At 34.8% G+C, this 17710-nt stretch overlaps 1 protein-coding gene across 9 annotated transcripts in view; it reads left to right on the forward strand.

The window, feature by feature from the left end:
- Nucleotides 1-17710, forward strand: part of LOC138711991 (piggyBac transposable element-derived protein 3-like) — a 107540-nt gene that overhangs the window by 25477 nt on the left and 64353 nt on the right. Inside the window, exon 5 of one of the 9 annotated variants that reach the window (XM_069843324.1) lies at nt 13756-15152. The exons of the other annotated variants lie outside the window; for them this stretch is intronic. Coding sequence (XP_069699425.1) covers nt 13756-15085 — 1330 coding nt within the window. The 3' untranslated portion in view covers nt 15086-15152. Of the gene's footprint in view, nt 1-13755; nt 15153-17710 lie in introns of those variants that run through there. 9 annotated transcript variants of the gene reach the window in all.

The following is a 17710-nucleotide window of genomic DNA, read 5'->3' on the forward strand; positions in this document are numbered from 1 at the left end:
ATTTTGTTGTTGGATCTGTTTTTATTTCTGTGATGTTATTTTCGTGAAAAAATGTGTTAATTTTATCATTCATGTCTTGAGCATTCATTATTGCAGTGCAATTACCCTTATCAGCTTTTACAAATATCAAATTGTGTGCTTGTTGTTTCTCTCTTAATGTCTTTATTGTTTTAATTTCATGCTTATCGGTTAAAGGTTTGTTTATTTTATCTGTGTTTCTTAATAAATCTTGTCGAATGTATTCTTGGTGTTGTGGTTGTGTGTTTTGAATTGCCGTTTCTGCATTGATGATCATTTGCATTTGTTGTGTTCTTGGTGTCTTGTTATATTGTAGGTTATGTTTTAGTCCTTTTTCAAGTAATTTCGTTTCATTTTGGTTAAATGTTACGTTGGTATTGTTGAATATCCTAGGATGGAATTTGTGTGTGGTGTTGTATTTGGTTTTTTGTTTATGTGTTAATGTTGCCAGTTTGTTTCTATGTCGTTTCTTTATCTTATCACTTATTTGTGCTATTACTTTGTTCGTATGTAAAATAATTCCCTCTAATTGTATATGATGTACTATTTTTGTTAACTGTAAATATGTCTTATATGCATTTGTATTGTGTTTGTTTTTCATGTGATGTAAATGTTTTATATTGTTTTGTATGTAGATTTTCTCTGCTGTAGCTTTTGTTTTCTGTGCTGGGTATGAATTGTTTTTTATGTTTATGTGTATGTAATTGGGTATTACGTCTCGTTTGAGGCATTCTTGATTAAATTTAATGTTGTGGGATGTCTTGATCACTTTCACTCGCGTTACATTATAAGAAATAGTATACAATTTGAAAACCCAACAACAATAATCAACACCATAGACTTAGTTAACAAAATAAAACACAAACACATTCCACACAATACAACATTAGCATCATTTGACATCGTAAATCTATATACAAACATACCAGTAACAGAAACACTAGAAATACTTCGGAAAATGCTTATCAAAAATAACATACCACAGACTCACATTAACGAAATTATACACATCACAGGAATTATTACTAAACAAAATTATTTCACACATAACAATAAATACTATACACAAACTGAAGGATTACCATTGGGTTCACTATATCAAGTATATTAGCTGAAATCTTTATTCACAACATAGAACAAACACACATACTAAATACCGACAACAACAAACACGCAGAGAAAATAATGTACTGGCATCGATATGTAGATGACATAATAGTCTTATATAATGGAAACAAAAGACAAATAGAAAACCTACATCAACAGCTCAACAAAATACACCCCAAATTAAAGTATACAGTAGAAATGGAACATAAGCAAGCTATAAACTTCTTAGACATCACCATAACCAAAACAAATAACAGACACGAATTCAAAATATACAGGAAACCTACTACAACCACAACACATATACACAATTCATCAAATCATCCCATACAACATAAACATGCAGCTTTCCGTACAATGACACACAGATTAATTAATATACCAATGAACAATGACAACTACACTGAAGAATTAAACACAATAAAATATATAGCACAAGACAATGGATACAACCCTAACATAATAGACACACTAATAAACAAGGCAAAACAAAAACAGACCAAACCAACACAAACAGCACGCGAGAATAAATACATAACATTAACATATCACAATATCAATACCCACAAAATTGCAACTTCATTCAGAAAACTAAAGTACAAAATTGCATACAAAACAAATAATACAACACAGAAATATTTAAATAACCACACTAAACATTCAAATATATATATATAATTCAACTGGAGTTTACAAATTAAAATGCAATAGTTGCCCACATTTTTACATAGGACAGACAGGAAGATCCTTTCATACAAGATACAACGAACATATTAAAGCTATAACCAAACCTTACATTACATCAAATTATGCAGATCACATTATCGACAATAATCATGACTACAATAATATAGAAACAGATATGGAAATTTTACACATCACACCAAAAAGTTCACAGTTAAACATCCTAGAACAATACGAAATATATAAGAATACAATAGCACACCCACAATATATACTTAATACGCAACTACAGTTCAATACGCACACATTGTTTGACGTCATAGTACGTCAGAGCATACAGACAACCAACCCCCAGCATAGGAGCAACACACCCCCACCCCTACCATCGACAACTGCACATCGCAGAGCCAAAATCAGCAGTGGTTCAAGAGACACTGAAGACGACGACAAATAGCGTCGAAATGGGCTGTCTGTCGAAGGTAAATATCTTTTCAACAATTTTAACACTTTTAACGTGTGACAGAGTAAATTTTATGTCATTAATTGAAATATCACTTTTAATATAATTTTTTATTTTTTGGCTTTGTGCATTTGACTGTGACTTTTCAATGAATAGGGGAAGAATTCTGCGTATTGATTTAGTTCTGTCACGTAAATTAGTGTAGAAATTTAATTTTTCATTTCTATGACACTTTTTCTCCAATTTTTAAGTTGAGTGTCCCCTTAAGATAACTGAATTTGTGTCCACACTTGCAATGTATCATGTAGTTTGTAACCGAACTAAAGTGTGAATTATAATAACACACTTTACAATTTTTGTTTGTTTTTTTTTTTTAATTATGGTATCTAAGAAGTAGGTTTTATTATGTTGTGTATAATGCAGGCAAATTATTATTATTATTATTATTATTATTATTATTGTTGTTTTTAGCAGTGCATATGCATTTCAGAGAAATTTAAATGCAAAATTGTAATTTGTACACTTTACATCACACTCCAATAATACTGGAATAGTTATTTAATTTTATATACCCCTAATTAGACGCATATTTTGTTACATATTAGTGTACAGTGCATATTGTGCACACATAACACATGTACAGATACGGAATTAAAATTTGGAGCAAGTCTTGATGGGAGTCCACCTGTATGTAGTCAACAATTACACACAACTGTCCACAAGTAGCATATGTTTACTACACATGCTCAGTGTGTTGTAAGCAAAACTTATGCAATAAGGGAGCTTCAAATTTTATTTTCTTATCTGTACAAGAAAATCTGGTTAATTTTGGAGGTATATTTTGTTTTGTTAAGTACTCATTTCAGGAGAACTTATAGTGACATCCAAGAGACCTGAATAATTGTATTGTTATAAATGAGTAACATAGGTAGTAACTGAGGCATATAGTATTATACTTAAAGACAAAGTAGTTGTTTTAGATTACAGAAAATATTTTAAAGTACTAATTAGGGTAACAGAATCTGTTATACATTGCAAATTATATACAATAACATGCTGTATGGACTCAGTCATTGTCAAGTAAAATAATCAGCCATGTTTTTCTGCGCTCTGCCTCTTGCCCAAGACACACTCTGTAAATTATGTTCTATGTTCACAATTTTGCTGCTCCCTTCCCTGGCTTTATACAATTGATTCACATCTCTAATGGCATCAAGAGTCTCACCTAAAGTAGGAATTGACACTTTGGATTTTCTTCATCTTTCTCCTCCTCTTCTTCGGGTTTTTCACTTCTCTCACAATATCATAATCTGTTTGAGCCTCTGTTGTAACAGTGTCATCGTCTGTCGATGCATACTCCTTGTAATCATACTGATTCAAAATTTCGCCATCTACTTTTCGTAGCCATTCATACAAAGTCAGATTATCTTCATCTTCATCTTCATCTTTATTATCATCTGCATCTCAGTGGCATTTAGTCTCTGAGTTGAAAGAATTCGAGTGTCGCGAAAACAGTTCTGGATGGTTTTGAAAGTTACTCATGTCCATGTTTTTTCAAAGCATTGGATTGCTTCCAACAATGTTGCAGTATGGTCCTGCTTCTTCTCAATTCATTCCTTCAGTCTCAACAATATGGATTTGTGGTAGTAGCATTTGAGACTCCTTATTACTCCCTGATCCATGGGCTGTATGCTTGTAGTGTTTGTAGGAAGGGAAAAACACTAGCTTAATGCGTTCGTGATCTTAAAGCACAGGATGTGCTGGACAGTTGTCCACAAGCAGCAGGATCTTCCGTTTTTCAGTTCGAAGCTCCTGTCCTAATATCCCAGTTCATTTCAAACAAATTGGAAGTCATTCAGGTTTTTTTGTTTGCACTATAGCTTAGTGCTATAGTTTAAGACATGTGGGATTCTTTGCCTTTCCAGTAACAAGCAATTTATTTTCTCGTTCCATCTGCATTTGCACAAACAAGAATTGTGATTGAAATCCTGGATGACTTTCCACCATCACATTTCTCACCTTTAAATTTCAGAGTTTTATCAGATGTCACTCTAAAGAAAATACCAGTTTCATTGGCATTAAAAATATCATATCCTTTGCATACAGTAATAAGCCATTCAATTGTTGTTTCACTGCTTATACCTTTGGCTTCGCCACCCATTTTACTGGATGTAATGTGACACATCTGAAAACAAATTCTTTATCTTTTAACTTTGCAAATTCCTCAGCTTTCACCACAAGAAGAGGGCAACTTACTGGCACATTGTCACTTCTTTGTTGTTTAAACCACTTACACAGTGCTTCATCTACGTCACAATTGTGAGCTTTCTTTCCAAAACCCACTATCTCCAAAAACCTGTTTTTAGAGGAAACGCGAATTTCTGCTGCCATCGCTACAAGCAAAAATCAAATAGGAATTTATACTTACATAATTTTTTATGTAATTTATGGAGAATTTCTGTTGCTGTCCTGTGGATATAGCATTTTATGGAAAGAAAGTAACTCATTTTTGCTTTGGATTTAATTAGTTATGGAAAAAATTGCATTCTTTTCATTGAGAATTGACAGGGATTTTGTATTATTTTGCATAAAATAATGTCACCAGTGGATACCTAACCTCAAACATTATATGAATCCACACTTGAAAACTTCAAATTTTGGAGATAGTGAGTTTTGGAAAGAAATCTACGTAAAATTAATTTTTTGGTCCTACAAAATTATCTGTTATGGTTACTATTAGATATTAATGGAGAAAAATTCGCTCCGGTGCCGGGGATCGAAACTGGGTCCTCAGTTCTACTTGCTGAGTGCTCTAACTATTGAGCTACGCCAAAGCTCAATCCAATCTTTCTCCTTTGGTATTTTCCCTTTGTGGCCTTACCTCATGTTCGACATACATGTTCGAAAGAAAGCTCACAATTCAAGGCTTCCATAGTTGCTTTGTATTCGATCCATTAAATTCAAATCCATTAATAATGTTGGTTCTGTTTTTCAAAATCGTTTGAAACATAGAATTAATTAGTCAAAATTCACAACACAAATCAGATTTTTTTTCTCCCATTTTCTTTTACTGTTAACACTTTAACTTTTTCTCCACTGCTTAAAACTTTAATTTTTGTTGTCATTCTGTACTGCTCTGAGGTCAATGAATAATTGAAGCTCCTGAAGGGGCATGACAAGTGAAGACCCTCCCAGCCAATGAATCTGTCGCTGTGTGAGAGTGGTGTGAGGTGTGATGGTAGTGTCATTTGTTGATGAAACGAAAAGTACGTGCACAAAGAGGGAGGGGATAGGTAAGTTACTAGGTTCACTGATACAACTGTTCAAGGACAAGTATAGCATTCAGGCTTTTTTTTTTTTTTTTTTGAAATGCTAGAATAATCTGATTCTTGCAACAAAAAAAAAAAGTACCTAAAAGCAAAATCAGCATTGACGTTAGGTACGAGATGACGTGTTAACCAAGATAGTAAAGCACATGTCTTATGGTGAATTAGTTGGAACCACAGAATTTTTGACGTTAAAGGTCTCACACAAAATGAGGTCGCTATAACCAAGTTCTACTGTATAATTTTGTTTCATCTTTGAAAGTTAAACTAAAAAAGCGTTAATTATATGTAAAAGGAAAATTTGTGCCAACAATAGATATTCACAGCTTCTTAGTTACATGACATACACACACTGTTCAATTCACTGTTCAGTTACTCAATAAAGGATAATGTACAAAATATACATTTGCTTTGAAAACAGTTAACAATCAGATTTGCGTTTGTGATATTAGTGTACAAAGTGAGACAAAGAATTTCATGTGATACACTGATTGTGAGAGAAGGGAGAGGGGAAACAACACTATAAAATATTAATATATCACTTCATTGAAACATTTTGCAATTTTGCCTACACATTCGCCTGTGGAGTGCAGTATTTCCTTCTTCCTATTGAAGAATTTCCCTTGTCAGTGAGTGGTTTATGGTCCTCCTACAGTCTCAGTGTGTATTTCAGATTTTTCTGTTGTCCTTCCATTAGTAATGTCTATGGCTTTTTAATGATTTCGTTCGGCCTTGGTTATATCGTATGTTATTATTTGGCAGAATTGCAGTTCTTTAAGCTTTGCAATCAATTTAAACTGAATTTTGTTATGTAAAATTCTTTTCAGTCCAGAAGGAACTGTAAAAGTGATTTCTTTGGTGAAATTGGGCGAAATATGCTTTGTGCTGGTTGGGTGCATGTTATTGCTATCCAAAGAATATTCGAAAGGTACAAGGAATTTAACACTTTCTTTAGAAGGTCTGGAATGGACATCAGAAGAGAGATCTCCACAACAAGACTGCTATATGACTACTGCAGGAACACAAAATCCTTTCGAAATGTGACAGAAGGTTTATATTAGTAAAAGAACAATAAGGAAACTAGAAGAGGCAGATCTCAATTCTAAAAATTCGGTGAAGGATCTATTGCTGATACAGCAACATTAGATAGCATACCCTTGTTTTCCTCATTAACGTCAGGTCAGGACAGAGGAGCATTTTTGGACTATTCTCTTCACAGACGAGTTAAGATTCAGTGTAATATCACTTAATAGCAAAAGGTATAAAAGAGAAGTGGAGGCAGGTATTCTTCCTGTGTGAAGATAACAGGCTGCCACTGTTCCTCTATTTAGACATTTTGATAAGATTTGATAGTGATTGAAGGCACGCTGGTAATGTTGATATGTCAGCAAAGGATTCTTGACGGGTCTTTCAGGGATAAGATCTACCTCCCCCAGTCTCACTCTCATTGTACTTCTGCAGCACTCGTAAACATTATTGGTATGGAGTCAACATTTATTGCAGAGAACTGTCTGGAGTGCATAGTAGTTAATGGATTCGTAAACCCTGTTGACAAGGGAAATTCCTTACAGGAGAGAAGAATATACTGCTGTCAACAGAGAAAAAAGTTTTTCTATGAGTGTGTCGATGAGAGAACTGGTTTCCTGCATTGAGTGTGGAAAATATTTTCTGCACGCTTTTTAATAAATACATCTACACACGAACTTTTTTTTTATAATTACTTCTTTATTAAATATTTCTATAATGTTAAAATTGTTATAGGTGATTAATATTAATTGTAAATTCGTTGGTTTCATTTTCATCACCAGAATCCATTATTATTGACGCAAATTATTCAAACTATGACTACAGAATTAAATTTCCTATTTAAAAAAACAGCTGTTTATCAACAATACATACATATTGTTGCCTCTAGATCACCGTCTTATGGAAACGTATCTTATACACATTTCTTGCTAAAATATGAAGACTGACATTTTGACATGTACAGGGCTTTAGTTGGAAAATTAGAATTACCGGTACTCACCCAACCCTTTAAAATTTTCCGGACTGACTCGAAGGTATGATGTTCTGCAGTTATTTTTCTTTTATGACAGGAGAGTTCTTCTCCTGATCACCTTCCAGTTGACCGCTAGGATTTCACATATGTTAGTGGGTCCAATTCAGAGAAAGGAGGTCCAGTTAAATTGATGTACATCAAATCAGCTATACTTTATGTTCCACCAAAGAGCATTTCATATTGGCGTTACAGTCTCACTCATGGAGCTAAATGACCATTCACACTCAGCTGTTCATATAGCAGTAGTGTCCGAAGTGCAAGGAAGTGACAGCAGATCATCTGGTTTTATTTAGTAATTTCTATATTCTTTGTACTTTCTGAAAGCTCTATTAATTTTCATGTTATCTGAGATTCTAAATTGATTACAGAGGTGCACTATACTTTCTTCTCTTTACATTACATCTAGCTCCTTAGACCATTTGGAAGGATGTAATACAGTTAAGTGACAGAGAAGATTATCATAGGCCTAGTTACTACTATTTCACAAATCTTCATTCATTCCTCTGTGAGATGACTGAGTAATTAATAATCTTTATTCTAAATTGGCAGTAAGACTTCTATATAACTGTCCCACATTTTTTTATGCTTTGTTTTTTATTGCATCTTGACAGATGCACAGATTTGAATTTACTTAATTTAGTCATACTATTAGCTTCGTTGGTGTAATAGCCTGGATTTTGCTGCAATGACTCGAATACTCCAATAGTTCTTTTTATCGGTCTGTCTGCTGTTGACAGGTCATTTTCCTCTTTTGAAGATCTCATGAAATTTAAGCTAATTCTGTGAGTGCATCGAGCATATTCCTAAATTTTCTACAAACTCTACACTTACCAAATACAGAGGGTGAGATATTTATTTAATATATTTCAAAGTTGGACCGAAAAACAACAGTAATGTGTAGTATGATGTCCTGTAAAGAGATGAGACTCACGTTATGGTAGCGTTGCTGCGCGACAGGTCAACAACAGAAAGAACAACAAAATGGAGCCAAGATTATCGTTTGAACAGCGGAAAGCAATTTTGAAGTGGTATTGAAGAACCGAGAATGTTGTTGAAGTTCAGTGGCAATGGAGACGTGAGTACAGGACAGAACCACCAACACGATTAACAATTGCATGCATTCGTGACAAATTTGAGACTCATGGTACCGTATGAGATGTTTACAAGGGCAGATCTGGAAGACTATGTACATCAACAAGCCCTGCGTCCTCAGCTATGGTTTTGGAACGTTTTGAGCACTCACCGCAGAAATCTACAAAGCAATGTGCACGTGAGACTGGGATTAGCAGAACCAGCATATGTCGTATTATTAAAACAGCAAAATTGAAAGTTTTCATCCCAAGACTTTTGCATGCTTTAAATGAAGATGACCCTGATTGGAGAATGTAAGTACTGTTTGTGGTTTTGGAACATGGTGCAAGAGGATGAGGCCTTCATAGGGAAAGTTGTTTGGTCCGATGAGGCACAATTTAAGTTGAATGGAACTGTTAACCGGCATAACTGTGTCTACTGGTGTGCAAAATATCCACATGTTTTTGTGGAAAAGGCTGTTAATTTATCTGGAATTAATGTTTGGTGTGGGTTGTCATCTAGCAGTCTAATTGGACCATTCTTTTTTGATTGAACAGTAACTGGCCAAGTGTACCTGAACATCCGTCTTATCTGCCATTCGTACTGTACACTATGGAAATGAGGAATTTTACTTCCAACAGAATGGTGCACTACTATATTACCACCGAGATGTACGTGCGCACCTTGATGATAATCTTCCAGGGCACTGGATAGGATGAAGAGGTCCGATTGATTTTCCACTGTGTTCTCCGGATCTATGATTTTCTACTGTGTTCTGAGGATCTAACTCCGTTGGACTTTTCCCTATGGGGGACTCTTAAGAATGTTATATACCGTAGAAAACCAGCTACACTGGCAGCACTTTGGGAAGAAATTGAAATGGCATGTGCTGCAATCACTGAGGACACTTTCACAAACGTTGCTCGAACAGTAGTTCAACATACTCAGAAGTGTGTCGACGCCCATGGTGGGCATTTTGAGCAACTGTTGCAACTGTAAAAGTCTAAGATGATTAGTGCTCATCATTTTGTGTTTGTGTGAATTCAGCTTTGTTATGTTAACATACTTTTTCGACGCCCATGGTGGGCATTTTGAGCACCTGTTGTAACTGTAAACGTCTAAGATGATTAGTGCTCATCATTTTCTGTTTGTGTGAATTCAGCTTTGTTACCAGTATGTTAACATAGTTTTTTCTTTGCTTGAATTGTGTATACATTTTTTTGGCATCCTCTGTATTTCCGTAAACCAGAATATTGAGTTCTTTCTTTCTGATCTCTTGTGACATCATTCTGAGCCTTTTCAAAATGGAAATATAAACTCTTAAAGTTTTCCCTCACAGCCTGAGGAGTTCTTTTAGTTGATAAAACCCACTGAATTGTGAAAATGTTACCAATATGCAAAATTCGTTACCCCAAACATTTTGCATAGGTGTTTAGTTCTCTTTGGTTCTTAGAAGATTGATTATATAGATAAATAATTTTTCTAAATATATCTGAACGTAATTTACTCCATGGACTTATCTGATGAACAGCTAACTCTTCTCTATGGTTACTATAATGCCAGATCATGATTGAATATTTTTCAAGTTCCGTCCCCGACACCACTTTTTCTACCTATCATTCTTGAGGCACCACATATGAGACATCCTTTTAAATATTCTTCACTCATTCTGAACAAACTATGTTTTTCAAGAAGTGTAGTAGTAATACTGGAAGCTGTTCCACTGTCGAGTTCAATCAGATCTAAAACATAGTTTGGCACCTGTCAGTGTCCTGAATTGAAAATTTTAAACACACAACTAGTGTCTGCATTTTGGTTAGTGTGGTACATTCATCTATTAATATACTCATTTTCCATTTGTTTTCTATAGTGTGTTTCACGATCCTTTCACGCATACTTTTAGTGATATGAGATATAATGTTAGTGCAAGAGTAATTTGTGTGAAGGATTCATCCTTTATTGAGCTTGTTAAGAGACTGGAGATCTATATCAACTGGCATATTGGTGTAAGGTCTCTGATATTTAGCAATTTTATAAGCTGTTCTAAAAATACGAGCAGTGGTTTCAGCTCCTTGTTGCATTATTATAAGCCCATGTTCTAAATGTTGCTTTTTGCTGAATTCTACTATTTCTGATACAGCTGTGTGTGATTCATTTAATTTATTTTCATTAATATTTTCCTCAGACTTCGTTATTGAACTTTCTTACAATTTCCATAGCAGTTTATTTTTCTTCGCACCATTCCTGCGAAATGTGAAGTCCATAAGGCTTGTTAAGAATAAAATTTCTTTCTGAACATATCTTACATCCTAAGCTACCTTCATTAATGATGATCCATGGATTCTCAGCACTAAAATAATTCCACTGATGTAAGGTGTAACAAAGAGGCAAAAAAAGGGATGTCATTGGATGAAAGTATTACCGGTACTCAATTTATTGCAGAGCTTTCAGAGGTATCTATTGCACTTTCCACTACGGTAATTTCTTCTTCACATTCGGGTCTTTTCACTTCACCTTTGGCTTTATCACTATCTTTATATGAAACTTGTACACTATTACCACAGTTTAGTATATACAGTTGCGAAGCTTGGGATGATTTTTTGCATTTCTCGCGATAGTTGCTAGCCACTTGGAGTGCTGTGAGTGCTAGGAACAATAGACTGTGTCACTGCCATTGTGATTTAATATAGGCAGACCATGTGACTCGCTTAACCTGATTATGGAAGGTGGCGTTTCAACCATATAAATTAGTTGCAGTGCATAAAGAGTAACATATATTTCTCTAAAATGTAGTTTAATTGCATTAATAAATTTAAAACAATGATTATGAGACACTTCAAACATAATTCTCTTGCGAGTTAAGGTGTAATATTATTTTTGGTGTGAAAATTATGTTCGTATGTGTAATACCTGACTTTATTTGGATTAAATATTGCGAAATTATTGTACATTCATTTATGCACGATTCAATAATTTCATTTGCACCGCACGGATATTTTGATATGTTGAAATTATAGGTTATGTTTACTGTACCAATACTTCAGTATTCGCATTTATACATTATAATTAAGCATAAAGTTACGTGTCATAACTTGTAATGCAATTTGTCTCTATTTCAGTTGTATTTATTCGTTTCTTACGGTACTCCAATCTGAAGTCTGATTAATGTACTATGTTAGTAGGCTAAACTAGCACAGAGGTAGTTCCTTTGTACTCATACTCCTTGCATATACGGATCTGTGACAGTTAGGTTTGATTAGTTTTGGCTTTTATTATGCATTGCTTATACGATCATCTGCACCTTCACAAAAAATCTCTTATAAATTGAACGATTTTTACTTCCGAACTCGCAGGAACTACCTCAGCGCTAGTTCTACCACTTTATGAGTGCTGCCTTATTAGCCTTCGGACACTTGACTATATTGAAATACGGTAACCTCACAGCGCTATTACTAGAGGAACTAGATTTACAAAGTCTCCAATCCCCTGCCATTACATATGTAGGCCTATGTTATGTCATATGGAAATTATAGGTTATTATTTATATTCCTATATTCGCAATTATACATTGTAATCAAGCATAATATCATTTATGATACGCCGCACATTCACTTTGTATTTTAATACTACAATTGAGTACGTACTGAATTATTGTATTTATCTACTTCCTAAGAGACGAAGTAACACGTACGTACACTCACTTCATAGGAGTGGTATGGTAAATTTTCTATCTACAATTAAGGAAGGTAGATGTGTTATAATAAAATCACATTATAAATTCCTTTTTATTAAACTCAAAATAGCTTCCATTCTAAACTTAAAATGTTGATGCGAATAGATTATGTTAACATGTAAAATTCTCTTCACATTAAAATAACACAGTTTTGTAATTATTTCTGCAACAAATTATACATTAAAAAGTAAACGGAACTTATGGACACATTACACTAAATAAAACTTAGCAATGATACGCAATAAAGTTATAATATTTCACTAAGCTCCATACACTGAAATAGAAAACCCGAACATACATTATCATCTGCTCAAGAAAGGGTCTGTGCTGAGGCGATAGTAACCATCCTGGTGGTCAGCAACTATCTATGTATGCATATTTATTAAGTATTGAGCTCCGAAACTGTATATACCAAACTGTGCTATTACTTTCACCTTCACCACACTTTTTTTTTTTGTTTTAGCCTAGCCACTTCAGTAACCTCACTTTACTTGTTATCTCACAACCACATTCGTATGAACTAATTTCTAACAAATCATAACACCAACTGCGATCGGGATTTTGTTCTAAATGTGAACAGAATTAAACATTCTTGCGTCGTGTGACTTGTAGTGAAGTAGTCAGAAATATGTTGAAATATGCTTTGGTAATTCATAGTTTCCTAACTCTTAGATATAAGGAATTTAGTTAGCTATAAAACGGAAATTAAATCTTGTTTTATTTCAATGCTAAACAGTAAGATATTGTACTGACTATTACCAACATAACATTTAACTTGGTTTGGTGCAATTAGTCTACAGTCGTTAGTCAGACAGGTCAAACCAACTACCAACTCATGGTTGAAACACATTTTTCTTTCTCTTCTTTTGTAGTGTGCGGCAAAAATAAATCTCTTTATTCAATATTATCGTCTCCCTGTCATTAGGTATATGGGATTATTTTCTATTCAGTAAATTTGTAGAATTTTATCCAAAGAAGTGGAACAGCATTGGTCTTTTATGAGCCAACATGTACTGCCATAGATTTGCATGTTTTGAAATTTTCAGTACTCACATATGGATAATTCAATAGCAATAGGTACTGTGTACCGGTCCAACTAAAGCCATAGACATATAATTTTTTTCAGATCTGTTTAATTGTGGCACTTTTGTAGAAAAATAATAGCGTGTAAATCACTAGTTATTTTGTAGACACACACACAAACAGAAAAGCATTTTGGATAAGTACCATTAGTTCACTTTTATCTAATCTTTCAGAGTTAATTTACGCAGTTAGCAAAAATGTTCTCTCATTCCAGTTCGAAACAAGAAGAAATGGTGCTAGGCTTGGCAAGTGATACATTTCTCAATGAAGGTCAATATAATGAACGCGAGAGTGGTAGAGTTCTTAAAACTGATGAATCTGCTAAAGAACTATGTAAACTAGAGCAGAAAAAAAAATTCAAGTGTGAGGTGTGTACTAAAGAGTTCACAGAAAACAACAAATTCAAATTCCATATGCGTAAACATACAGAAGGGAAGCAGTTTGTATGTTATGTGTGCAATGAAGAGTTTTTGTGTAAAAGCAGTTTAACTTCGCATTTCCGTATCCATTCTGGCGAGAGACCTTACAGTTGTGATATATGTGAAAAGACGTTTTCTAGAAGTAGTAATCTTCGGGAACATGTTAGATTTCACGAAGGAGTGAAACCGTATTCGTGTGAGACTTGTAGTTTAAAGTTTTTTAGAAGTTCTGATCTTAAGAAACACATACGTGTTCATACTGGAGAAAAACCATATTGTTGTGATGTGTGTGGACACCAGTTTGCAACTAGTGTTTCGCTGAAGTCCCATAACAGAGTACACACTGGCGAGAAGCCATACTCTTGTGACGTGTGTAATAAAAAATTTGCATATAGTTCAAATCTTACGCAACATTATCGCGGCCACACTGGAGATACACCGTACAGTTGTCATATATGTAATAAGAAGTTGGGGAATAGTTCAGATCTTAAAAGACACATGCGTACACACACTGGGGAGAAACCTTTCTCTTGCGAAATATGTAGCAAAAAATTTGCTAATAGCTGGAGTTTGAAAGCACATTCGTACAGTCACACAGAAAATGATACCTCTAATCCTGGAGAAAGAAACCCACACACTTGCCTCGTGTGCGATAAGAGTTTTTATAACAAATCTGTATTGGATAGGCATTATCTTATTCACAGGAATGAGAAACCCTTTGCTTGTGAAGTGTGTGCACAAAGTTTTAGAAGTAAAGCTAATCTAAAAATTCATATTCGTACTCATACAGGGGATAAACCATATTCCTGTGAAGTATGTGAGAAGAAGTTCAGAAGCAGAGCTGTTCTGAAGAGGCATGGCCTTGTTCACTCAGGGGATAAACCATACAGTTGTCATATGTGCTCAAAAAGATATCAAAGCAGTTCAAAACTTAAGGAACATATCCTTCTTCACAATGGGGAAAAGCCGTTCAGCTGTGATGTGTGCCAGAAACGTTTTATTAATAGAGAAAGTCTTAGAAAACATCAAATTATCCACACAGGAGAAAAATTTAATTGCGATATATGCCTGAAATCTTTCTCAAGCAGTGGGTATCTGAAGAAGCACCGTAGTCTTCACACATAATGTGTATGAAATACACACGAAAGGATGTGTCATGTAGTAAGATTTGTTAATATTATGTTTACTGTAACACCTGTAATTGTCTCCCACCAAAATTAACGCAGAGGTAGTTCCCTTCGTACTTCGTTGATACACCTTCAACTATTTCTTCAGTATTACCAACATAACTTAGCGTGACATTAGCAAAGTTTCGTGCTAGTTAGCTTAAAATATTCCTCTACTATTGCGTTACCCCGTTAAAGTACAAATAGGGGGAAGTCTTGCAGTACCGACCCCTTAAGGTTTTTGGGTTATAAATAAGAAACCATTCAACTTTTTGACACACTTTTTTGATATAATGTAAGTACATATATTATTGAACTCAATGGTAATTACAAAAAAAATTCAGAAATTAATATTAATACAAAACATAAACAAATTAAATGTCCATAAAATCGATACAATCAGAAAATTGGCAGGCAGTACCGGTCACATATTACTTTTGACAAGAATCACATTCATACGTGTCAGATGTCTCAGGAATGCTGGCACAGGCTTCATGAGCCCACATTTGGCATGAAAGAACATTGGATCAATCTTTGTCATGAGATTCCCCGCAAAAAATACATGTAGTTTCCTCCTTTTCGTCATTTTTCTTAGTTTCTTTCTTGAGCTTTTTGGGAAGAATTTTCCTGATAGGGGGTGTTTCCCACGCACTGGGCTCTTGACTTCTCTCTTCAACTTTTCATTATTTTTTCTTCTAGATATGTCTTTGTACAGTAGTGGCACTAGTTTCGTCACAGTTATAAATTTTATAGGGGTGAATACATGTTTTTCCATTAGATTTGTAAGACTCTTAAAGAATCGATTGACTTGTGGCGTGTTAAACCCAATTGATCTATTAAGGCTTGTCATTCAGGAGTACGGAGAGACAAATTCGGGTGCCGTTTCATGAAATCATAATAAAATTGCTTACAAGCAGTCTTTTTGTCACGGTTGAATTTATGAGGAATTTTTAAGGCCTCAGCAAGTTGAAAAGCTAGATTCAAAAACTCTTTCCTTGTGAGTGGTAATAATCTATCAGATAGATCTTTCACATGAACCAATAGAACATCTTCGAATTCGGCATTGAACGTGGGTTTAAAACGGCCAAGTGCATGAGTGAATGTAATTTCCTTACCTCGTTTTACGGCAGAAATATGATCAATCAACGTACTTTGGGGGATATTGTATATTTCAGCAGCTTTGCGGTTAGCAAGTTGGCCTGTTAACACTTTCTCTACAGCCTGTTTCATAGAATCTGGATGCCATTTTCCTTTGGAAGGTCTACTTATCACTGGAGGAATCACAAACGTCCTATAAAAATATTAAACGAACATAACTAACATGGAAGAATATGACCGGTACTGCAAGATCAAGAAGTGACCGGTACTGGCTGACACGCAGCGAAACATATAATATTTTTTTCTATAGCATCATTATGATATGTAACATGGATCATGCACAAAAGTAATTCATAAATCATGACTGAATCGAATGAAACAAGATTTATAACGATACGTACCGAATTGCCTTGGTGTCAGTCAATTTAGATTTAGTCGATTCGCGCCACAGCAAACAGAAAAGTCTTTCAACGGACTTTGTTAAAAAATGAATGTAGATTTAAGTTTGAATTATTTACCAGTGATTACTGACTGTTAGAAGTAACGTCCACTACATTTCGCGTCCTGCTAATTGTTGTCGGTATTTAAAAACACACACTGACCGGTACTGTATGCTGACCGGCGCTGGAAGACTTCCCCCTATATATAAGTCCTTGGCTTCTTGTCGAGTGATACGTATCATAAACATAAAAACAAGTGTTGACGACAATTTCACACAGAAAATAAGGTTTGAAAGTTGTTCTGAAAGTGGAGGTCAGCAGAGAGACTTTTGTTATGTCTTGCTTATACGAGTCAGAGACAGGTTAGGTTAGTTTAGTTTATTTTTTGTTTTTGGTATGTCTTGCACATATTCAAAATTGTTTTAAGAATAGTCCCTATTTTGCTGTCCATCCTCCTTTTGCAGCGCTATTGTAAACCTTTATTAAAAGCTTACGTTAGGTTATTTTTTTAGTAGGTTATTCCACGACGCTTTATCAGCATCTTAGGTTATTTAGCATCTGAATGAGATGAAGGTAATAATGCCGGTGAAATGAGTCTGGGGTCGAGCACCGAAAGTTACCCAGCATTTGCTCATATTGGGTTGAGGGAAAATCCCGGAAAAAACCTCAGCCAGGTAACTTGCCTCGACTGGGAATCGAACCCTGGCCACCTGGTTTTGCAGCCAGATGCGCTAGCCGTTACTGTACAGGTGTGGGTACGTTAGGTTACATTAGCTGAACTTAGCATAGAAGATGTCGAGGCCCTCTATTTTGGTGGTCTAGAAGAAGATTGGAGGATTTTCAAGCGCTGGGAAAGGCTGGTGATTTTTTTTTTGTATAGTAGTGTCAGTGCTGGTCCGTCACATGCTACTGTAATGGCGGATATACAAACGAAGTTACAAGCGCTTATTTCATTGATACATATTATGCATATTTCACATAACATATAGTATGTTTTATATTCCTACGTTTCCTTTTTTTTTTTTTTTTTAAATAGAAGCCACTAC

Source organism: Periplaneta americana, chromosome 13 (genome assembly GCF_040183065.1).
Source record: "Periplaneta americana isolate PAMFEO1 chromosome 13, P.americana_PAMFEO1_priV1, whole genome shotgun sequence".
Taxonomy (NCBI): domain Eukaryota; kingdom Metazoa; phylum Arthropoda; class Insecta; order Blattodea; family Blattidae; genus Periplaneta; species Periplaneta americana.